The 25,255-nt window shown below is 35.4% G+C and overlaps 2 protein-coding genes across 3 annotated transcripts in view; one reads left to right on the plus strand and one right to left on the minus strand.

Annotated features, from left to right (window-relative positions):
• The window catches only part of LOC129004281 (thioredoxin domain-containing protein 17-like), a 34,810-nt gene extending 15,599 nt beyond the window's left edge, over positions 1-19,211 (minus strand). Inside the window, exon 1 of the mRNA XM_054432809.1 lies at positions 18,884-19,211. Coding sequence (XP_054288784.1) covers positions 18,884-19,028 — 145 coding nt within the window. The 5' untranslated portion in view covers positions 19,029-19,211. The remainder of the gene's footprint in view (positions 1-18,883) is intronic.
• Positions 19,212-21,559: 2,348 nt separating this feature from the next.
• LOC129004289 (E3 ubiquitin-protein ligase RNF25) overlaps positions 21,560-25,255 on the plus strand; it is a 62,257-nt gene continuing 58,561 nt past the window's right edge. For both annotated transcript variants that reach the window (XM_054432819.1, XM_054432827.1), the window contains exon 1: positions 21,560-21,760. In XM_054432819.1, the coding sequence (XP_054288794.1) occupies positions 21,744-21,760 (17 nt within the window). In that variant the 5' untranslated portion in view covers positions 21,560-21,743. The remainder of the gene's footprint in view (positions 21,761-25,255) is intronic.

The raw sequence follows: 25,255 nt of genomic DNA on the forward strand, positions 1-25,255 counted from the left end.
GTAACTATTAATGGCGAGTACAGTTCAAGCTGAGACTTATATTATACTTTTAGAAAGATGGAGATTCTTAGGATTCATTTTCATATATATAAAATAGTATTGAGGGACTATTATGTAGCGAGAAATATAGTTTGTAAAAGAAGAGAGTTTAAAAAAATGTTGGTAGTTGAACGTTTCCATTACCTGACCAGGCTGCACAATTGGTGTAACAGCTGTTTCGGCGATCGCGTAAAGGTAGTGTAAACGATACGAGTAGAAAATGTTAAATGCAAGCCTAAGCGAGTGCCTTAAAAACTTCTACGAGTGTCGTTAACACTATTTACGTGAGTTGTGTGCATTAATTAACCTGCGACAGTATTTTAATTACCAAAAACCACTACTCAAAACTTAAAAAGAGAGGTAATTTTTTCTTTACCCCTCATTGTCTCTGAAAGTAATGCAACGAATCATCGCACCGATCGTTAACAATTAAATTGACCTGATCAGCTGAAGTTATAGTTGAATCTCGAAGCATTATAATTTTACTTCTTCTCTCTGAATCCTTGACCCTATCTGGGTACCAGTGGTGGTTATATTTTGGCCCTTTTGTAGTGGTACCATATGATTCACCAGAGAACAGTTACATGCCCATATAAGTAGATATCTATTATTTATTATGTTTCAGTGATAAATGTAGAATATAATAATATAAAAATATATATTTTTCAGCAATGCTTTTAGGCGTAGTAGCAAGAGGTTTGCAAATTTTTGGATTATTCAAATTAGAAATGTCTAAATCAACCCGCAAAAATCATAAAAATAATGTTTTTATCCATATTATCCAAACGTTAAGGTTGTGTAAAATATGATTCCTTACGTAGAAATATCAATGTTTTTTTTTATACGCATAAAAATAAAATTATAAAAAAACTAACAAACTATTTTAATTACCAAATCTATATAATTAATACGCTACATGAAACTTTGTCGGTTGAACTCCTCCGCCATTTCTTAACAGATTTTATCCATTGACGTCTCATTGGAAAGAGCGTGTCGCGTAGATTTGCAAACTGGCCTTACATTTTTGAAAAAGTCCCTTGGGCTCTGCCCCAGTGGCTTTGAAAGTTCCCATGTAATCCTTATGGAGAACATATAATTGTTTACATTTTGATCAGCTGTATAATTTAATTGCTGTTATTTTTCAATTCAATGAAACGCATTGAGTACATTTATTTACTATTTGAGTTTGTGTAAACATAACCCCCAAGACGGATCGTGTTAGTATGGTTGTATCTTAAAGTTGTGTATTTATCGTTGTTTTGCGTCGCTATGAAGGATCGTGTTAGTATGATTGTAACTTAAATTTGTGCATTTATCGTTGTTTTGTGTAGCTATAATTTGTTTATTTGTTGTTTTTTTTCTTTTAAATGCCTCCGACGTGACGACAACGAAACATAGACAGGAGGCGTAATCGTGATAACAACCGCAGCTACAGAACAGTGGCGCGTAATAGGCTTAACTCATCACAGTCAGCACCTGACCCTGGACAATCTCAACTATTAGGTTACAAATGCGCCCTAACACTACCCCAAAACGACTTTTCGTTCTCAATTGGCCCTCTATCAATGACCTGTGTTGCCTGTACAGCGAGGCATTTTGAGAAGGAGAAAACCGGCAGGAATGCTTTAGGTTTATCAATAATGAAGACAAAAATGGTCTGAGCTACACACCGGTAATCTTGAGTTGACTCTTTTAAATTAATGGTAAGTATGACTGTTATTCGTTTTAAAATAACTCCTGTAATACTTTGAAATTGCTCGAATTCGAGCAACATGTACACTAGTTGTATTTAATTGTTGTATGAGAAAAAAAAATTATTGCATCAACAGTAAACTTAATATTATACTGCTGTAACAATTTAGTATTTTCACAAAAATTTTCAATAGAATAATTTAATTTTTACCATATGTTTTTATTTTTATCAATATGTCAATCCATCCCTCTTTATCAAACCTTGTATAATATATGGCCAAACAGACCAATAGGTAATTGATTCAATACATTATAATATAGAACATTCTAAAATAACCTTATTTCATGTAAATATATAATAACCTATAACTTTTTGTAACAAAGTTGCTTCAAATTCAATATAATTTTACTTAAATAACTTGTCAAAATTCAAATTTAGCTCTATGGCAAATGAAAATTGTTATTAGGCTATATATGTGTGTGAACAGTGGCCTACAATTTTCCGTGATTAAGTCAGCATTGACATATGTGAATGCAACAATGCATCAAACCTTCCTCACTTCTAAGAGTGCTGAGCTAGTATGAAGATATAACTGTATATTTTAATATAAAAATTTATAAAAAAAGTGCATATATTTGGAATAAATTAGTGAAATTTGATTAAAGAAGATCCGTCCTTGTTACAAACATTAATAACTACACAACATCAAGAAATTTAACTGTGAAGAAGACATCAATTTTGGTGAGATCACTCCAGTAGACATTTTCTTTCCTTGGATCGAAGCCATTACAACATTTTTAAGCCTAACTTTTGAACTTTTGTACCAGAATTTAAAAGTCAAGAAACTAGTAGAAGCTTATTCAGAACATAAATTAATTCAACCTTTCAGAAAATAATTCGAACATAATTTATATTTCAAAACAAAATTTAATTAGGCTATATATAATCACAAGATTAAATTCAAACGCCGCTCGATCACCCCACCTGGGATAAAGATCCATGCAATATAACCCCTCAACCTAAATTAGAACTATTGTAATAGGCCTAGCCTAAAGCTTAAATTATTAAATTCATTTGCCACCCTTTGTAAACTTTTATTGTGAACCCTTAGTTTCTTTTCTTTTAACATCAATTTTGTATTGTAATGAAATAAATTTAAGTTTAGAAACTGTACATGGAGTTTCCATTGTATTCCTAGCTTGTATTTGTAGCCTTGTTACACTGCATAATTAAAGAGTAAAAGCTCTTTCTAAAAATGTATAGTTAAATGTAGTTGAAATCGAAATTTCCTGAGTAATTTACGTCAGAATGTGAAATGTTAACATTTTTTTACGAAAACATAATTTTTATGACCTTTTCATAACTACATAAAATTGTTATAACCAACCTCAGTTTTGGAGATATATAAATTGTAGGGAATTAATTGCAATTTCAGATGGCGATGGAAACGATCCACCACCAAAATATATTTTGAACTCTCTTCTTTTACAAACTATATTTCCCGCTACATAATAGTCGCTCAATACTATTTTATACATATGAAAATGAATCCTCAGAATCTCCATCTTTCTAAAAGTATAATATAAGTCTCAGCTTGAACTGTACTCGCCATTAACCTTTACCTTTACCTTTACCGGTTCTTCATCGTTGCCCAGCCATAGCTGGATAGATTGCGTTAAATGAAAAAATTAAAACTTTAAAACTCTGTCTATATACACTATATACACTATACAAGGCGGTGGATCATGATGTCCAAACTGAGTCAGGGGTTTCAAAAAATTCCCTGATGGAGTAAAGGGGCCTAGTCTTCAACTCCTTAGACATGTGCGCTACGAACGCTTTCACTGGCAGGCCTCTGATCTCAACACTGAGGCTATTATACAGCTTTATGGCCATAGTGGGGAAACTGTTTGCAGTCTTACTGAGCCGATGGGATGGAAGGTCAAGTTGGCCACGGTTGCGAGTATTGCAACTATGAAGGTCACCCCTTGAGCTAAAATCATTCAAGTTTTTCTTTATGTGTACAACACTGTTTAAGACGTACTGGCTGAACAATGTCATAACTCCCAGACGCATGAAAAGAGGTCTACAGTGGGCGTCAGCTTTGCTAGAAGTTAGAATTCTGATTGCCTTCTTCTGGAGTAGAATAGTTAATAGGACTGGAGTTAATAGTTACGGCAGCGGCAGCAGGAACAATGACCGCGACGCGTTTTGTGCCTTTGTTTGTGTTATGTTTATTGGATCTGAGGATTGTATAGCTGTTAAGTTATGTACAATAGTTTCATTATACAGAAGTACTATTTACCTATAGTGTACTACTCTCAAAAGTTTTCAATTAAAAAATTAGTGGTTCTAAACAACAACAAAAACCATTATACTCCTGATTATACTTATCGTAAATTTAAAAAATATAATTTTTAGTAACTTCTTGTCAATTTCCGTGAAACTACTACATAATCTATTTGTAGAATGCATTTTTCTGCACAGTTTGACATGTCTAACGTATTCATATGACTTTTGGTTCTCGAGATATACGCTATTTTGTGCGCGGCGGCCCCCCGGGCGGCCCCCCAACTTCACCCCCTCCCCCCCATGTTATTAACCACCTAGAAATGCGACAACATCGATTTTCTTTATCTACTAGGTACCCATAGCAACAATCAAAAGTCAAATTTCGTTACACTTTTATGCATGCTCAAACCCCCTCAGCGCCTGGACTAGATAGTGTGACAGGCTCAGCCACACTGGTCCCCTATCATAACAATATTCATATGAGAATTAAAATATGTTTTTTATGATAAAAGTTTGTTCAAACCTATAGTTCAAGTAGTTTACAACAGCTAAACTAAACACTATTACTTGACCGATCGATATAAATTATCTACCAACCTAAGTAAAAGAATTGTCATCAGTCATGCGGGTTGCATTAACTGTCCTCGTGGATTGTGTGAAAGCGCAGTCAAAATTGGTTGCATAATAATAGGGCCGTATTTATAACCAATGTGGCCTCTGGCCTAGGAAGATAAAATATTAATGTCAATCAATCAATCAAAATAACTTATTCATATTGCACATTTTGTACAGAATGGAGTCAGTTATAAAAACACAATATTAAACTTAAGACTACTTACAAAGAATATTGTTATTATAAAAAAAATCAAATTTCAGGAAGTTGGAAAAAATCTTCTAATTTATACAAGGGTCTGTCGGTTAGAAATAATTTCAAACGTTTTTTAAATGAATTAAAATTACTTATATTTTTTATATTGTCAGGTAAGCTATTGAAATATTTAGGGTAACACCACTATAAAGTGGAATTTTTTCATAAACCGATAAATTATGACTGTTGAACGCCAATTCATTACCTTTTCTGGTTGAATATGTATGAAAAGAGTTCAAATTTGGCAATCTTTGATGTCAAAATTCATGTTTTCGGCCCCTGGACTATATTGTTAAGACAATAATAGGTTTTTTACATACCTCAGTCAAATAGTCCAAAAATGTTATTGCTCAACAGCTTACATGTTTTGTTGCGAAGACAACATTATCAAAGCTTGCAACTCGTCAAAAACACATTTAAAACACGAACACGAACACAGAAGACATTAATACGGTACGAATACACAATTGACATTTAGATAGCGCTATCATAATACTGATTTGGTCCGGCGCGGCGCGGGGCTGGTAGCAGACTGGAGTGTCTCCTCTACTGTTATCACTGATGTTATCAGATCTTCGATCAGCTGTTCCTGAGTTTAATATTGTATTAAAAATCGAGTGAGACTGGAACTGTAATTTTTCGTTAAGGATGTGGTCCTTACACTGTTCGTCATAATAAATTTTATAAATCTCGAACTCCTCCAAGGTGTCAAGTTTGCTACCTTTCCCACAGACATGTAGAATTTTTAAACCATCGTCAATGCTACTCATTGAGTGATTTGAATCAACCAGGTGTTGTGCGAAGGCTGATTTTTGTTTGACCATTTTTGGAGTTGGCCTATGTTCTCTGTAGCGGGTTTCAAATGCCCGACCCGTCTGGCCTATATATTTGCATGGGCAATCTGGGCAACTGATCTGGTAAACACCGGTGTTATTTAATTTGTTGCTAGACCCTTTATTATGCAAGATGTTCCTAGTGCGGTTGGTGGTTCGGAACGTTAAGTCGATGCCTTGCCTATTTAGTTCTTTTTTAAGGCTGTTTTCTACAGAGTGGCTGTACTCCACGCAAACATATTTTCTCTCACTCTTATCTGGTTTAATATCTTGTTTTCTTTTGTTCTTTATACAGTTTTGTACAGTTTTAGCAAATTTCCCTATAGGGAAGTAGCTATTACCGTAGGTGGCACGGTAAGACCTAGACCCGGGACCGATTTACTTTTTTATTTTGATGTCCCCAGAGGCCAAAAACACCATTCTTTCAAATTTTTATATATGTATATATATATAGACTTATATATATATATATATATATATATATATACGTCCGTGAACGCGATAACTTGAGTAATTTTTGTCCGATTTTGATTAAATTTGGTTTAAAGGTGTAAAGCGGGATAAACTTGAATGAGTTCGCGAACCAGCACGATCGGACCATGGGAACGGGGCTTTACGGGGGGTTTTATGGGGTAAAAATTGGTTTTTCTCACTTTTGACCCTCAAAACACAAAATTTCCCGATTTCTCTTTAGACCTTTTTAAAGAGCTTAAAAAACAAATTTTTTAGTATATAAAAGTATTTTTGTTCGATTATTAGTAACGGAGAAAATTAAAAAAATTATAAATTTAAAATTCCCATGTTATTCTTATGGAGAATATAGTCAAATGTTGTAGTTTGTTTGTTTATGGATATATTTTGATCAAACTTGGCAAATTTATTTATTTTGTACTAAGCTATCAATATTTTACTCAAAAACACACTTTATTAGTTTCCTTGTAGCAGCAAACCTAGGTACTCGTTAAACCTAATGTTATTAAAATATATTTAACTGAAAATCAATTCAGACAAATGGAAATTCGCTTAGTCGGCAGGTTTGCTGCGGCGGGGGTATTTTATGATAAGCAGACCGCTGTCGCATTCGACTTTGAATTCTTTCCTAATACGGTAAACCAAACAGAGATCACATTTGACAGTGATGAAATGGCGCTGCTTGACAAAGGCCTAAAACATAACTTTCCCTCACAGGGTAAGAAAAAAATGTTTTCTGAATTAATAAATGCTGAAATTGCCATAAAATCTATTGGAAACGAAGAATGTAGGAATGAAGCTAGGATGATAATCTCACGTAGACTAAACAATAAATATAAGAACAAAAATTGCACTACTTTACTCCCGTCTCAGAAACAGTACAGGAGTACAGCCACTCTGTAGAAAACAGCCTTAAAAAAGAACTAAATAGGCAAGGCATCGACTTAACGTTCCGAACCACCAACCGCACTAGGAACATCTTGCATAATAAAGGGTCTAGCAACAAATTAAATAACACCGGTGTTTACCAGATCAGTTGCCCAGATTGCCCATGCAAATATATAGGCCAGACGGGTCGGACATTTGAAACCCGCTACAGAGAACATAGGCCAACTCCAAAAATGGTCAAACAAAAATCAGCCTTCGCACAACACCTGGTTGATTCAAATCACTCAATGAGTAGCATTGACGATGGTTTAAAAATTCTACATGTCTGTGGGAAAGGTAGCAAACTTGACACCTTGGAGGAGTTCGAGATTTATAAAATTTATAATGACGAACAGTGTAAGGACCACATCCTTAACGAAAAATTACAGTTCCAGTCTCACTCGATTTTTAATACAATATTAAACTCAGGAACAGCTGATCGAAGATCTGATAACATCAGTGATAACAGTAGAGGAGACACTCCAGTCTGCTACCAGCCCCGCGCCGCGCCGGACCAAATCAGTATTATGATAGCGCTATCTAAATGTCAATTGTGTATTCGTACCGTATTAATGTCTTCTGTGTTCGTGTTCGTATTTTAAATGTGTTTTTGACGAGTTGCAAGCTTTGATAATGTTGTCTTCGCAACAAAACATGTAAGCTGTTGAGCAATAACATTTTTGGACTATTTGACTGAGGTATGTAAAAAACCTATTATTGTCTTAACAATATATTCCAGGGGCCGAAAACATGAATTTTGACATGAAAGATTGCCAAATTTGAACTCTTTTCATACATATTCAACCAGAAAAGGTAATGAATTGGCGTTCAACAGTCATAATTTATCGGTTTATGAAAAAATTCCACTTTATAGTGGTGTTACCCTAAATATTTCAATAGCTTACCTGACAATATAAAAAATATAAGTAATTTTAATTCATTTAAAAAACGTTTGAAATTATTTCTAACCGACAGACCCTTGTATAAATTGGAAGATTTTTTCCAACTTCCTGAAATTTGATTTTTTTTATAATAACAATATTCTTTGTAAGTAGTCTTAAGTTTAATATTGTGTTTTTATAACTGACTCCATTCTGTACAAAATGTGCAATATGAATAAGTTATTTTGATTGATTGATTGACATTAATATTTTATCTTCCTAGGCCAGAGGCCACATTGGTTATAAATACGGCCCTATTATTATGCAACCAATTTTGACTGCGCTTTCACACAATCCACGAGGACAGTTAATGCAACCCGCATGACTGATGACAATTCTTTTACTTAGGTTGGTAGATAATTTATATCGATCGGTCAAGTAATAGTGTTTAGTTTAGCTGTTGTAAACTACTTGAACTATAGGTTTGAACAAACTTTTATCATAAAAAACATATTTTAATTCTCATATGAATATTGTTATGATAGGGGACCAGTGTGGCTGAGCCTGTCACACTATCGTGTGCCGGTAAAATTTACCGAAAATCCCGGTCAAGGCTCCCGGGCCCCCCTGTATTATTGCCACCACTGTAGATAAACTTGAATGAGTTCGCGAACCAAACCAGCATGATCGGACCATGGGAACGGGGGGGGGGGGGGGGGGGGGGTTTATGGGGTAAAAAATGGGTTTTCTCTTTTTTTACCCTGAAAACACAAAATTTCCTATTTTATCTCTTGGACATTTTAAAGAGTCTAAAAAAAAACAAATAACAAAAAAACAGATGATCGAACGAAGTGAACGAATCTATGTATCATGTATAGCGGAGTCGGAGAAAAGTTATCCGCTTGTCTGTGAGTGAGTGTGTTCGCATCAAAACTCAAGAAACATTGCACTTATAGAGTTCAAATTTTGCACAATTATGACACCAGTGGGAAGGCACCATTAAAATTCTAGACGATTCCATTCAGTAGTAATCATAAAAACCTAAAAATACGTTTTTAAATTTGTCCCATAAGAATAACATTAGGAGCTACCTTCTTCTTCTTTTTATTTGTTTACGTTTTGCGACCAACAATTTTGTTGTCTACTTAAGACAGAGAGAACGACCTCCAGTCTGCTACCAGCCCCGCGCCGCGCCGGACCAAATCAGTATTATGATAGCGCTATCTAAATGTCAATTGTGTATTCGTACCGTATTAATGTCTTCTGTGTTCGTGTTCGTGTTTTAAATGTGTTTTTGACTAGTTGCAAGCTTTGATAATGTTGTCTTCGCAACGAAACATGTAAGCTGTTGAGCAATACCATTTTTGGACTATTTGACTGAGGTATGTAAAAAACCTATTATTGTCTTAATCTTTCATGGTTTGATTTAATATAAAGGGCTATTTGATAAATGTATGAGCTAAAAACAGTCATAATTCCTATTTCTTTAAACTGCTCTTTTGCGGATGTTTTTGACATTAGTTTTAACATAATGCGAATTACTTTTTTTTTAAGTTCCAGAATGCTATTTAGGTTAAAATTTGATGTGCCCCCATAAAGACACAACCAAAAAGACATATGTGATTCAATTAAGGAATGATATACTAGGAATGTTAATGAATATGGAACATGGCCCCCACAAGGGTGGGGCTGGTGCAACTCTGGTAACAGGGCCCGGGCCCTCAGGGGGCCCGGGCCTACCCGTGTTTTTTTTTTTTTTTTTTTTTTTTCATTGCAGAACACTTTACAGCAGATCATAAATTGAAGATAAAAAATAATATATATATATTTTACAAAAAAAAACAAAGTTAAATAATTTGAAATGTATTAATTCTAGATTCTAGGCTAGTTTATATTTAAATACTATAGGTTCGTAGGTGCGTATGTACTATACAACGTATACAACAGCAGAACAAACTCCCTCTACCCCTTCCTCCCGCCAGCCGCCTATATCACTCCCCCCAGCCAGTCCAGCTTATCTCTCCGCATTGTTTCAAAGATAAACACGTCGCATCAGGATCAGTTCGTCTGTTGACTCCGTTTGACACAGGCCTATGGTTGGAATTGTTTTGTTTTGCTCTACTGTTAGTACTGTTACTATTGACAGGTAAGTTATTGGTTCTTAGTTTCATTAGGACCAACTGTGTCTGTGTTCAATGTTCTTAAAACAGTAAAAAGGTGTTTATTTGGAATTAAAGCTGTGTGCTTTAGTTTGTTTTTCGTTACGGTATCCATTAGGTTTTCAGGTTAGTGATTAGACATGTAGACTACTATATCCTGTGGTACGGCTTCCTTGCCGGGCCGTCTCAACAAATCATATGAACTCTTTTTTTTTAGAAAGATGATAGTTAAAATAGGTGTGAAAAGTAAATTTAAAGAAACATAACTTATATTTAGATAATTTCGTTACAGATGGGCTTTACCAATGACATTCAAACTACTAACGGATTGCACACAAACTCCGCTTACGGCCTTAAGATTATTGAGTCTTCCCATTAATACATATAACTAATCCATAACCTAATCCTAAACCTAAACTAACCCAACCTAACTTATTCTAGGAAATCCGGTTCAATATCACTTTGCTGATTTAATAACTTTACTGCTTTATTATTTTGTTTGTATGTATAAAAAAAGAAAGCAGATGTCTAAAACCTTACTATGGTAGTGTATCACAGAAAAGATCCAAATAAATGCTTATGCTCAGATTTTTTTTAAATCGACCTACTATGGGTTTTGGTTTTATCTTTTAAGTTTAATTTCAGGTTTACATGACGGTAGAAACCATAACAATTTAATATGTCGTCAAGCTATAAGCATAAGTCTGGGGCTATGAAAAGAAAGCTCCAAAAAGAAAAATTAGAACAATCTGCTAAAGGTCGTCAGGATATTAAGAAATTTTTTAAGAGTAATGAAAAAGAAGAATTGCAAGAACTTCAACAGGGTTTTAAACCAGAACTTACATCAGCCTCACAGAACCAACCTTCGTCAATCCAAGATGCTTCTACTTCTACAGCATGTCAAGAAAGTAATGACAATTGTGCTGGTGCTGATCCAAATCTTAGTGGTAAGGTCGGTAAGGATACTGTCAATGACAGTAATACCTGCAATTTTGACGATCCTAATACGTGGCCTGTGGTGATGAGTGATCAATTAAGGCAGGAAATAGTATCGCGCTACGGTGGTTTTCCAGCTTTTCAAGCTAGATCAAAATTATTTCCTACTGACCCCTCAGGAAAACATTTCCATGAAAACTTATTGTACATGAAAACAGACAACAGAACTTGTAAACCTATTCCACGTGAATGGTTAATGTGGAGTGAATCAAAAAACAGTATTCATTGTTTGCCATGTAGCATTTTCTATTCAAACCAAAACAAAAGTAAACTTGCAAAAGAAGGGTTTTTCCCTGAAAAACAACCATACAAACGACTATACAGGATATTGTCGATGCATGAAAGAAGTTCAGAGCACAGAAAACACTACCTGGAATGGAAAAGTCTTCAGATATCATTAAAAGGACAAGGAATCGACAGTAACCTACAACAGATTATTAACTGCGAAGCAACAAGATGGAAAGCGATACTTCAACGAATTTTGGACACAACAATATTCTTGACTAGTAGAGGTTTGGCTTTCCAAGGGGAAAATACCCAGATTGGTGATGTTCACAATGGAAACTTTTTAGGGGTGTTGGAATTGATAGGAAAATATGACGAAGTAACTCGAGAACATTTAGCCAAGGTAAAAGAAAACCAATTGAATAAAAAAAGCATGATAGGTCAAGCTCACTATCTCTCGTGGTACTCACAAAATGAATTTATTTCTCTGTGTGGTAAAAAACTCCTGAAAACTATTTTGAACCAACGAGAAGAGTCTGTCTTCTATGGGATTATTGTTGATGCCACCCCTGACATTTCCCACCAGGAGCAGAATGTACTAATCCTGCGGTACGTTTTCCAAAATGAAGAAAAGAAGACATTCGAAGTATGTGAAAGATTTATTGAATTCATGAATTTTAGCGGGAAAACAGGTGAAGTTATAACAGACGAAATTCTGTCCACTTTAGACAATATTGGAGTACCACTTTCCGACTGTCGAGCTCAGGGGTATGACAACGGCTCTAACATGCGAGGGCACACAAAAGGTGTTCAATCAAGAATACTTGAAAAGAACCAATCTGCTATTTTCTCTCCCTGTGGAGCACACTCTCTCAACAGAGTTGGTGTAAATGCTGCAAAACTGAACCACGACGTAGTAACATTTTTTGGAAACATTGATAGTTTCTATTCTTTGTTCTCTAGCAGCCCAGGCCGTTGGGAATTATTGAAGCAACACGTCCCTCTGTCTTTACAAAGCCTTTCCGAGACTCGTTGGAGTGAAAGAATTCAAGCGGTACGACCAATTGTCAAACATTATCCTTCAATCCTTAAGGTTTTGGACCTGCTCCTGGAAGAAAATCATTTGCCTACATTGACCCCAGCTGCAAGAAACACTGTTTTCGCACTGAAGAGGTACTTTGGATCTTTTAAAGGCCTCTTAACATCGTCATTTTGGCACAAGATTTTGGCCTCCATTGATCAAAAAAATGAGATCATACAAAGGAAAGGAATTTCCTTAAACACAGAAACCCAACTTATTAAAGATTTGTTAACTGAATTGCAGGCACTAAGAGATTCATGGGAAACAATTCTCAACGAAGCAAAACACGTTGCCGATGCAGCTGGCATTACACCAGAATTCTCTCTCAAAAGAAAATCCAGTATTGAAAATACACCCGAGCAACTTCAGCAACAAGCTTCACAGGAATTCAAGTCTTCTATAGTCTTTCCTGTTTTGGACTTCATCATGGCTGATTTGAAAACCAGATTTGCAAGCTCTGAAGAGATTTGTAGCCTGTTTGCTCCAGTTTTAGTATTTATGGATCTAGACGATGAGGAACTGAAACTCAAAACTGCTAATCTCGTTACATATTACCCTTCAGACTTTGCTGATCCAGAAGCCCTATTTGAAGAAACTCTTCATATGAAGAAGGTGTTTGAAACAGTGTTCCAGTCAGAAAAGGACCCATTGAAGCTCCTGAACTCAATATACGAGAAAAACCTCCAACCCATTTTCTTAAATATATGCACAGCTATAAGGCTTTTCTGTACAATCCCAGTGACTGTTTCTACGGCTGAAAGATCTTTTAGTCGGTTGGCGAATTCCCTTAAAACTTGGCAAAGAAGCACAACTGGTCAAACTCGTCTGAACCATTTAGCAATTTTGGCAATTGAGAATGAATTGGCCAAAACTGTTGACTTTTCAGAAGTCATAAATGATTTTAGTCAAAAGAAAGCTAGAAAAACTATGATTAAATAGACTATCACACATCAAAGTAAGGTTTTGTAATTAGAGTAGCCTACAAAACAAAGTAAAAATATGTATTTGTTCAGCTCCTAACATTGTATATTGCCATATTCTTATTATTTTGTAAATGTTAATTGTATAGTTGGTCAGTAAGGGAAATCAGTCTCGAAATGGAAATGTAATTTCAGCAAAATAAATCCAATGAGTTAATTTAGTTTGTTTTCAATAATTTGTTAAATAAAGTTTGGTTTTATAATTGAACTGATAGTTTCAAGAATCAATCCTTATAGTTATAAGTTAAAATAAAATTTGTAAAGCATTGAAAAATTTATATGTACTATGTACCATCTAAGGTGACCAGACGTCCCGTTTTGGGGGACTGGTCCGTCCCGACAAATCCTCTCGAGACGCTTATTAGTCCCGTTTTATCAACATTTGGTCCCGGTTGCAGTGGTTGCACTTTTATGTATGGAATATTTCTATTGATATAATAGTTTGAATTGATGAATTCCTGTAATTTTAAATTTAATCAAACTCATTGAAGAACTCTTTTCTTCCTTAAAAAAGGCTGCAAAAGTGCCATTTACCACTCACAAATTTAATACCTAGATTGCCTTAAAAACTCACTAAAATACATGACATTTTCAAAAATTTTCCCCGGACCCCCCTCCTGTGCTGGGGGGTATTCCATACCCCCCAGACCCCCCGGTAGATGGGGGGGCCCGAGCAAAATCCTGGTAACAGGGCCCAAAATTGAATGTGGGGGCCATGATATGGAATGATATATTAAGGAATGTTAATCCTCCTAGCCCCCAGTGGGTGACACCATAGAGGATCCTCTATGCTGATTCGACTAAATAAACTTGACAATTTTGTTACAACCAAATCGGCAAATTAACCTAGGTGGCTAGGGCACTACCTAATACAGTAAATAATTCCATTCTTTCATTGATGCTAAAGAAGGATTTTCATTTCATTTCATGTCTTACTATTAGGAGGCTGCCCTTTAGATTTGTTCACTTCGCACTTTAGATGTGTTTACATCGAGTCAGGTAAAAAATGTTACTTACCTAAGGGCCTCAGGCCAAATCCGATCGGTTCAAAATCGGGTTTCTTTTGAAACGGTTGATTTTTATAATAGGCCTATAATGTCGATTTTCAAGCCCAACAGAGGCTGGACTACAAGCTTGAGAGATCAAGCACAGAGTCAGAAAATCAAGCTCGAGCCGATTTTATCAGTAGGCTATTCAAAACAATAATGCACAATTAAAAGTAAAAGCTTTTATATCCGTGAGGATCACGCTCACGAAATTGAAAGATTAGGCCTACGCTTTTGCCGCGATCGCGGATATCGACGAGAACATTTACCCATGGGTGACGATGACGATGTCTTTGCGGCTGCAGATGTTCATTTTGCCGCGATTGCGGAAGACGATAATGACGTTTCTTTTTTAGCGAGAGATATATCTAGAATTTAGCCGCGATTACGGAAAAATGATTTACCCGTCACCACCGACGGATCGCGGGGAGATATTAGGCCGTGATATTCGATTGGGCCGTGAACGCGGGAGACGATGATACTGCTATCTTATGATGGCATAAGTTTGGTTGCATTTGCAATCACGGTAAACTATGATAATGTTTCTTCCATGACTTATGACTACGGGAAGTATTTACGATTTTGCCGCGATCATGGAAGACGATAATGACGCCTCGGCAGATGCCTTGTCAATTTTATTGCAAAATTGCAAGTTTAGGCGGTAATACATAGGAAATTTTTTTTAAAGATCATTGAGAGAGGGGGCCCGGTGAAAAAACTTGCGGGAGGGCCCGAGGGTTCTTATCGCCGCCACTGTTTATCTAGCCTTACACTTTCAAACCAAGTGTCATCAATCGGAAAAAAATTACTCAAGTTATCGCGTTCACGGACGTATATACAGTATATATGGTATTATATAAATACTAGAGAACCTGTGCGGCTCAATGAGCCGCATAGTATGAAACATAATGACGAGGAAAACATTATGCTTAAATTTGAGTAACTTTAGTTACATCTTAGAGTTGCTTGAAAACTTGTTAGAAACTAATTTTAAATACCTCTATTGGCGTCGTCAAGGTTCATCTACATCGTTTCTGCTCTCAGTTTTACCGGTAACTGATAACTTCTAATGAATGCTAAACGATGGATCTGCCTCAACTCGAGTTAACATGTTACAAGAAAGTTTTTCCAGCATTGAGAATTGAAGAACACTGTTACCTTACTGATAACCTGTCTTAAGTAATTTAAGTTGGGTCATTTTATTTCTTTGATTTGAGGCATCCCCCTGATCAAATGAATTTTCTCCGTAGAGTAACCTGAAAAGTTGGGTGATATCAACCATTTCATGTGCTCCATTTTTTACCCACAAACTCTGGGTTACCAACTGGACAGCTATAATCTGCTTTGAATAGGCTAAGGCAGCAACACCATTGAAAGTTAGAGAACGTATTTTAACGTGTTGTCTGTCAGTCACGGTATATGCCCTGCATCAGAACGTTCTCACGTTGTTCAGTGCAGTTTCTCTTAATACCTGTCCCAAAGTTTTGAAAGTAACTTATGTATACATTTGTCGAAATATGTTGGATAACTCTTGTAGCTATAATATTTGGATAGCAATTTTAATTTTGTCTTTTTGAACAGCGTATATTATTTTCCTGGTAATTATTTGGACGTAGTGACTACTCGCAAAAGTGAAATTTTTTTTTTCAAAATGACCTAAATTTCACGCTGAATCCGAAAATGAGGTTTTTATTTTTCGGAAAATACCGGAAATTCCCGAAAAAAGGGAAAAACGGGAAAAATATTTTTTTACTCAAAATATGCGGAATATTGTGTAGATTAAGAATATGCAAGAATTGTTTTGATCCGATGAAAAACACCGGAGATATGACGAAAAAACTGAATAATCTGTTAGGTTAGGCTTGGTTAGGCTAGGTTAGGTTAGGTTAGGTTAGGTTTGGTTGGGTTTGGTTAGGTTAGGTTAGGTTTGGTTAGGTTTGGTTAGGTTAGGTTAGGTTTGGTTAGGTTAGGTTAGGTTTGGTTAGGTTAGGTTAGTTTAGGTTAGTTTAGGTTAAGTTTGGTTAGGTTAGTTTATCAATAACATGAGTATTGTAAGTAAACTAAACTAACCTAACCAAACCAAACTTAACCTAACCTAAACTAACCTAACCAAACCTATCCTTACCTCATCATTAGGTTAGGTTAGGTTTGGTTTGGTTAGGGTAGGTTAGGTTTGGTTGGGTTTGGTTAGGTTTGGTTAGGTTGGGGTTAGGTTTGGTTAGGTTAGGTTAGTTTAAGTTAAGTTTGGTTAGGTTAGTTTATCAATAACATGAGTATTGTAAGTAAACTAACCTAACCTAACCTAACCAAACCAAACCTAACCTAATGATGAGGTTAGTTTAGGTTTGGTTAGGTTAGGTTTGGTTAGGTTAGTTTAGGTTAAGCTTGGTTAGGTTAGTTTATCAATAACATACTACCAAACTTTGGTTTGGTTAGGTTAGTTTAGTTTACTTACAATACTAATACTAATACAATACCAAACTTTGGTTTGGTTAGGTTAGGTTAGTTTACTTACAATACTCATGTTATTGATAAACTAACCTAACCAAACTTAACCTAAACTAACCTAACCTAACCTAACCTAACCTAACTAACCAAACCTAATCAAATCCAACCTAACCTAACCTAACCAAACCTAACCAAACCCAACCCAACCAAACCTAACCTAACCTAGCCTAACCAAGCCTAACCTAACAGATTATTCAGTTTTTTCGTTATATCTCCGGTGTTTTTAATCGGATCAAAACAATTCTTGTATATTCTTAATCTACACAATATTCCGCATATTTTGAGTACCCACATGACATATTTTGAGTAAAAAAATATTTTTCCCGTTTTTCCCTTTTTTCGGGAATTTCCGGTATTTTCCGAAAAATAAAAACCTCATTTTCGGATTCAGCGTGAAATTTAGGTCATTATGAAAAAAAAAATTTCACTTTTGCGAGTAGTCACTACGTCCAAATAATTACCATTTTCCTCTCCTGAATCATAAAAATAAACTTCACCGTAACTACTTGATCGTTCAATACATAGGCTAAACACTAATTCCTTCACTTAAGTAACTTATGGTCTAATATTTCCACTAAAATTTTCAAAAGCAAATGAGTTTTTGAAACTTCTTATTTTTTACTTGAAATGTCTGGATTGTGTTGGTGAATTCAGTCAAAAAACGTTGTATAAGTTTGTCCAAAGAACTGGTAACATAACATAACTTAGTTGTAAACAATCCATAATTTACGTTTTTTCTCAATTAAAGAAGAGCGTGTAATACAAATTTTACGATAAATCATAAGGTCCGCCAAGATTTGGTATAATCTTACTACTTGAACTTATATAAGTCAAGGCATTATTATAGTTTCTACTAAATGTTTTGAAATATCTCAATCTGTCAGTGTCTGAAGTAAACATTTCTTGCATACAGTCATTTGATCTTACATTAGGCAAGTTTACTTTACCGGTACCACCGTGACAACACTATAATGAGCTTTGTATATTTTTCCACTTCCAAAGTTGCATAGCAGAACTGGCAATTTTTATTCATCTTACCAAGTGAATGTGTATCTGGATGGGTATCTGTTAGATCAGGCCTCTCTTTTTCTACTCTCCTCATACGCACAAGATATCTTATTATTTAATTAATGGGTACAGTTTCTTAACTGGGCTATGCTAATATCGATTGAAACTATCGAATTGAAAATATTGATTAATAATCAATATTTTTAAACATATCTATTATAAAATAAAACTATCATAACCTAACCTAACCAACCAAACTTGCTGATGGTGAAAAAAATCGCATGAAGGTTTACTAATCGAATCGATAGTTTCAATCAATATTAGCATAGCCCAGTTAAGAAACTGTACCCTAATTAATTGTGTCCTCCTCCCGTGTTCAATATTTCTTCTTTGAACTTGAGGCATTTCCTGTTCTTCCAACAAAGTTTTTTGTTTTTAAATTTGTTCTATGTATTTCTTATGGGGACAACCTGACCTTTGAGAGGGTCTAACGCCCTTAAGAGCAGGAATTTTAAAGTTCTAAAACCTTAATGCAAAACTACATATTGAGACGAATCTTTTGACACCTCAAACGTTGAAATCGTTCCACAAATAAGGGACGAGTTGCGTTAACAAAAAACGGCTTCACGTATTATATATATAGAAGATAGATAGATAGATAGATAGAGATATAAAAGTTACATATGTATAACTAATTAATTTGAACGAATAGTGTTTTTGGCTTCTCTAGGGACGTTAAGTTAAAAAGGAAAAAGTATACCGGTTCCGGCTCCAGGTCTTACCCATTAGATCTACGGTAATAGCTTAAGTTATTCCCTATATGAGAAATTCGCTAAAAGGCAAGCATATGAGTTACAATAAAAATACAATACTTGCCTGCAACACAGTCTTTACACCAGCTTTTGCCAGAAGCGTCAAGAGAACCTGTAAATAATACGTAAAATACAACTTTCTTGTCGTCTAACTCTTTAGTTATTCTCAAATACTCATCGTAACCTTCCACCGAATGTTTTATGACCATTCTCAAGAATCCTTCTATATAACTTCTAACTAGCTTGCTTCTAACTACTTTATTACCAGCTAGGATTATTTACTATTATAACTAATTAACGTTGGGCAATTACAGCAGATATGGAACAGGAACAAACAGAAATTCACCGACAGGGACAGCACTGACAGCAGCAGGGCAGTTAGTAGCAGTTGTAGCAGTCAGTCCAGTACTGGTATTGCAGTAGCAGTAGTGTAGTGGTAGTGTTTGGTTTAGTGTTTAGCTAGCAGACGCAAGTTTCAAACCCAAACCAAAACAAGATAACAGACATTCAATCCAGAAGTTCCATGGACGAGACCGTTCGTGGAGGACACAACCCCCCACCACCGTGCTGTGGGACAGCGGAATTGGAATCGGAACGGTACATAAAAAATAATTCTGTTTATTAAATAAAACTAGAAATTGCTCAATTAAAATTTTATAATGACTTAATAATAAAATTAAACTGTCATAACCGAACCAAACTTGCTGATAATGAAAACAATCTTGGACAAAAAGTTAATGTTATCAGCGGGATTCGATCCCGGGACCTTCAGCATATTAGCCCGACACCCTATCCACTACACCACCGAGGCCGATGTCTATAGAGCGTATTGTTACGGTAATGGCGTTCCCTCAGCTAATAAGAAGCCCACAGCTGTCATCGTAGCCTCTTCTATACCTCCCCTGAGTAAATACCACATCGGTGCAGCTTCTTCTTCTTCAAATCCCAAGCCTCCTCTGTCGGTCCTAAGACACGTTATCTATCTTAAGGGACGTCTGGAGCTTAACAACACTACTTGCGACGTTGTCAAATTAATGTCAATTCTACTAGGCCGCGGACTGGAGTTAAAGGCGACCGTGAAGAAAACAGTATATTTTATAGATATATTTTGTTATAGTACGTACTGCAAAAGAAAGTACTATTGTTTTAATTCTGTCACAGAATTTCTGTGTAAGTTGGTTGGCACTTCTTACAAAATGGTATTGTTTTTGTACAGCTGCTTTAGTATTTAATCTGCTTATGCCTGGCCTTTTACATCACAGCCTTTTAAGAACAGTGTGGAGTAAGATTTGGTTTAAATGCTCCGTTCGCCAATGGGAAGAGAGTATGTGAAGTTCCAATGGGAAGTTCTGCGGTGGGGCACACGGGAGGGACTAAGGCTAACATATCTTGTAGTGTCTGCGTTCGCCGCTAGGAGTGCTAAGTTGAAAAAATTTAAATTAATTTTTTATTTTTTATTTTTTGTTATAAAATTAACTTTTTAATTATAAAATATTGTTTTAAAATTATAAAATTAATTTTTAATTTTTAAAATTAAACTGTCATAACATAACCTAACCAACCAGACTTGCTAATAATATAAAAACTATATAAGATAAAAATCTAATTAATGATTACTTATAATTTTTAATTAATTATAAAATTAATTTTAAAATTTAGTATTATAAAATTAAACTGTCATAACCTAACCTAACCAACCAAACTTGCTGATATGAAAAATTTGTTGACATAAAGATAGTGCTGCCAGTGGGTTTCGAACCCCGGACCTCCTGAACACCAATCCCAAACGCTATCAACTATGCCACGAACGCCGCTGAAATCACCTCGTTTCGTTACGGTAATCGTGTCGCCTCAAGAGAAGACATTAACCACTAGAGATATGACGTCACTACACCTTTAGCCTTAGTCCCTTCCGTGTGCCCATTCCGGAAGTTCTGACAAGTGAAAGTATGGAGACATTGTTTTTTTGACTCGATTCGGCTCCGGCCCGGCTGTCATGGACAATTGGACAGCCTGCGCAATGCGCAGTCGCTACGACGGCGCTGAAGGGCCACCAACTGAATAAAAAAATATTTGTATTCATCTCTGAGAAAAAACTTAGAATTCTGAGATTAAAGTCAGAATTATAACTAGAACTAGTGGGCGTTCCCCTCTGAGATTTAAGTCAAATTTTAACTCTTTGCTGGCTTGCTCTCTCTCTACCCTTTAGCTTTTTATGTTATCATAAGCATCTAAATGCCAAAGATCGTTTGAACCTTTGTTCTTGTATATTCGTCGACGTAAACGTTTGCGGTAACGTTTGCGTTGCGTAAACGTGAATCTAAAATAATCACCAATAATGGCTTCTCTTTCATTAGTGTCCATTTCGGTGCTCAATTCGCGTCGTTAGGCAGTAGAAGAACGTTCAATTCAAAGGAACGCCCACAAGTTCAATTCTGACTTAATCTCAGAATTCTAACTTTTTTCACAGAGAGGAACGCCCACTTGTTAAATTCTGACTTTAATCTCAGAGGGGATTTACGCTAGCGGGGGGAACGCCCACTAGTTAAATTCTGACTTTAAACTCAGAAATCTGACTTTTTTCTCAGAGAGGAAGCCTAATTCCCGCACTCTGACTTTAATCTCAGAATTCTAACTTTTTTCTCAGAAATGAAGACAAATATTTTTTTATAGTTGGTGGCCCTTCAGCGCCGTCGTGGTCGTACTCGTACAGTACAGTCGCAGTCCAGTCACTAGTCAGTGAGTGAGTGAGTGCAGCACTGCAGCTGAAAGCAAAGCAGAAGCTTTTACCTTGCCAACCATTGACTAGGCCTATTGACTATATTGGAAATTAGATACTGAAGTAGCCGACTGTATTTCAAAAAGTTTACTATAAAGGAGGTTTGGATACAGTTTGCTTCCCAATATTCCTACCAGCTTCAATCATGCACTCAGATGAAAGGTAAGCTAGGCGTTGTCCTTATTAAGGTAAGCAAGCCTAGGCTAGGCCTACTTGAACCAGTACAATAGCACGCCTATTTAATTAGGTATAGCCTAAGTTATTGATAACTAAGTCAGGCTCAGAAACTGTACCCCTTCATTCAATCTAGTACCTAGGCTTAGTTTAAATCAAATTATTGGAGTACATTTTAATAGGTAGGGTAGCCTTGTAAAAGAAATTTAAAAATATTTTAGGCTAGGCCTAGTGCTAAGTTATGGGTTTTATTAAGAAAGGCCAGAGTATTATTAGTAGGCATATCCTATGCCTAGCTTGTCTCTAGGCATAAACACTCTAGGCTTGTCTCCTCTGGTAAAAAAAAAACTAGAATTCTAGTTTAGAATTCTAGTTAATTCTAACAACAAACCTGCTAAAAATCCTGAAAATAAAAACCCCAGCCTTAAAATTTATCACTTAAATATTCAAAGAGGACTCCACAAGAAAATTGAAAAATTACTATTTGAAGTCCATGAAATAAATCCAGATATACTAATAATTTCAGAACATGGCCTAACAAATGAAGAACTTAAATCAGTAAATATACCTAATTATATTCTATCCTCTGATTTCTCCAGACATATTTATAAATGGGGTGGGGTAGCAATTTATATTAAGGAAGCGATGAAATACAAGCAAATTCATGAAATAAACATTCAGGATTTCAACGAAGAACTGACAATTGAATTAGCAGCAATCGAATTGATAAAACAACAAACTATAATCATAGGAGGATACAGATCACCTAGTGGCAATTTAAATACATTTTTCAATAAATTTTCCGAATTTTTATCAAACTTCACGCATAAGAAAAAAAACATTATATTTATGGGAGATGTAAACATTGACTACCTCAAAAAAACAACCCCTGATACAATTGAATTTTTAAATATACTAACAGAACATAACCTGAAACCGATTGAGGTGGAACCTACCAGAATAACTTCTACATCTGAGACATGTATTGATTGGTGCTGTACTAATATTAGCCTATCAAAACTACAAGTGTCATCTATTTGGAACTCAATCTCTGACCATCAGGCTTTGAAATGTATAGTAGAAGCAATAAAAATGAAAACTAACCCCCCCATCAAAAGGCTAACCAGAAAAATAACGACAGCTAAATTAGATGAACTAAAAGAATCACTTAGTAATCAAGACTGGTCATACATAGGCCTATTTACAACTCCTGATGTTAACAAAAAATATAACTCGAAGTGGCAAATCTACCAATACAGCATTAGCAACCCTTTGTGATAAAATAACTAATATATGGGAAACTAAATCCCAAGCAACCGGCATCTTCTTAGACATCGAAAAAGCATTTGACAGCTTAGATAGAAAAATTCTTATAAAAAAGCTTAAGCAACTTAACATAACTCACAAAGCATTAGATTGGATCCAGAACTATCTAACGAACAGGAAGCAGCTAGTCGAAATAGAATATACGAAGAACTATTATGAAATTAAATGCAGGTCTAAACTACAGACAACTTACAAAGGAATTCCGCAGGGCTCCATACTAGGGCCCCTGCTTTTCTTAACATATATAAATTCATTCCCCACCAATTTTACAGAAGACAGCGCCTGTATAATGTTTGCAGACGACACAACAATCATCACACCAACAGATGGCAAAACTCCAGAACTTCAAAAATTAAAAACTAATGAAACTCTACAAATCCCTACAGATGCTTGCAACGAAATAAACTTGACAATAAATAAACAGAAAACAATAGTAATAAACTTCAAACCTACAAACCATAACAATGAAATTTCAACTACAGATGAAAACTCACAAACCAATACTAAGTTCCTTGGAATAATTTTGGACAAAAACCTAACATGGCATGATCACCTTTTAAAGCTAGGTGGAAAATTGTCACAAGTTGTGTATGCTTTACGAAGAATTAGAAGTCTAACAAACAAAGAAATTACTATAACTGCATATCATGCAATTTTTTCATCGCATATCAGATATGGCATCATAGCCAGGGGCTCTGCAAATGAAATTCACATTGAGAAAATAATAACCTTACAGAAGAAAGCAATTCGAATAATAGAACAAATTGAACAAGAAAACCCACAAGCCCACTGTAAACCTTTCTTTATCGAAAACCAAATCCTAACTGTAATCTCCCTTTACCTTTTTGAAACAATTACCTCAATCAAATCAAATCCCCCCCAACTCAGAACCCAATGTCACAACTATAACATCAGAAACAAATCAAACCTTGACATAGGCTATCACAGGCTAAACAAAACCAGTAAAACACCAAACAACATGGGGATCAAAATGTTTAATCTTTTGCCAAAAGAACTCAAAGAAATAAGTGAAAATAAAACTTTTAAAAAACAACTCAAACAATACTTGATTAAACGACCATATTATAAATTAATTGACTTTATAAATGAACACATATATAACCTAAACAATAAATAGGAGAGCAATGCTCAAACTCACACACACGCATACACATATTAACAAGAATTTGACGATTCCCCTGTCTACAAGGACGGCGGAGAAGACATCGATGGTAAATGGTAAATGGTAAAATCTTTGTCTGATTTTGGACAATTTCGGTTTAGAATGCACATTGGCACCAGTTGAAAGGGTGTTTCGTTAATCAAACATGCTTGAATGTGGGGTAGGCCTACAGTTTCTTCTGGGCTAGAGGCTATGCTAATATCGATTGAAACCTTCGATTCGATTAGTAGGCCTAGGCTAAACCTTCATGCGATTTTTTCACCATCAGCAAGTTTGGTTGGTTAGGTTAGGTTATGATAGTTTAATTTTATAATAGATATATTTTAAAATACCGTATTGATTATTAATCAATATTTTCAATTCGATAGTTTCAATCGATGTAAGCATAGCCCAATTAAGAAACTGTACCCTGAATGTGTTGTAATGTTGCGGTATTTCTTTGATATTAAAACCACAAGTCTGAATGATACAAAACATGACATTATGAAAGTTTAAAATTTTTTTACTTTTAAAAATAAGTAAACTGGTAAGCTTGAATACATTAAACTAGGTCCTCAAATCTAGCTTAAAAACCACTACATAATTTTAGCACGTTATTTCCAAATTTGGTAATTATTTACCCTATTTACACTGGGATTTTATGTAATTTTTATATGTCTACTTACAGTATTTTTAACGCTGAATCCAAAAATGCAATCAGTTTTGGTCGGAGAGATTCCTAAGTGGCCGTACAGTTATATAATTAATATTAAGCTTCAGTTTTGTTGATTTATTAACATATTTGTGGTATGGACGAGTCCAAAATCTAGTGGCGACTAAACTAAAAGGGGTGGAAGGTTTGTGGAGTGGAAACAGCTGTCAGTTGTTTATATTCTATACTAAACAGACAAAACCACAGACGACGCCATGAGAGCAAAATCAGAGTTACAATATATGCAATAACTAGATAAAAAGGAAAATGCACTTTGGTGCTG

This window comes from Macrosteles quadrilineatus, unplaced genomic scaffold, assembly GCF_028750875.1.
Source record: "Macrosteles quadrilineatus isolate MER2022 unplaced genomic scaffold, UCM_ALF_1.0 Scaffold_1__1_contigs__length_201487025, whole genome shotgun sequence".
Lineage (NCBI taxonomy): Eukaryota > Metazoa > Arthropoda > Insecta > Hemiptera > Cicadellidae > Macrosteles > Macrosteles quadrilineatus.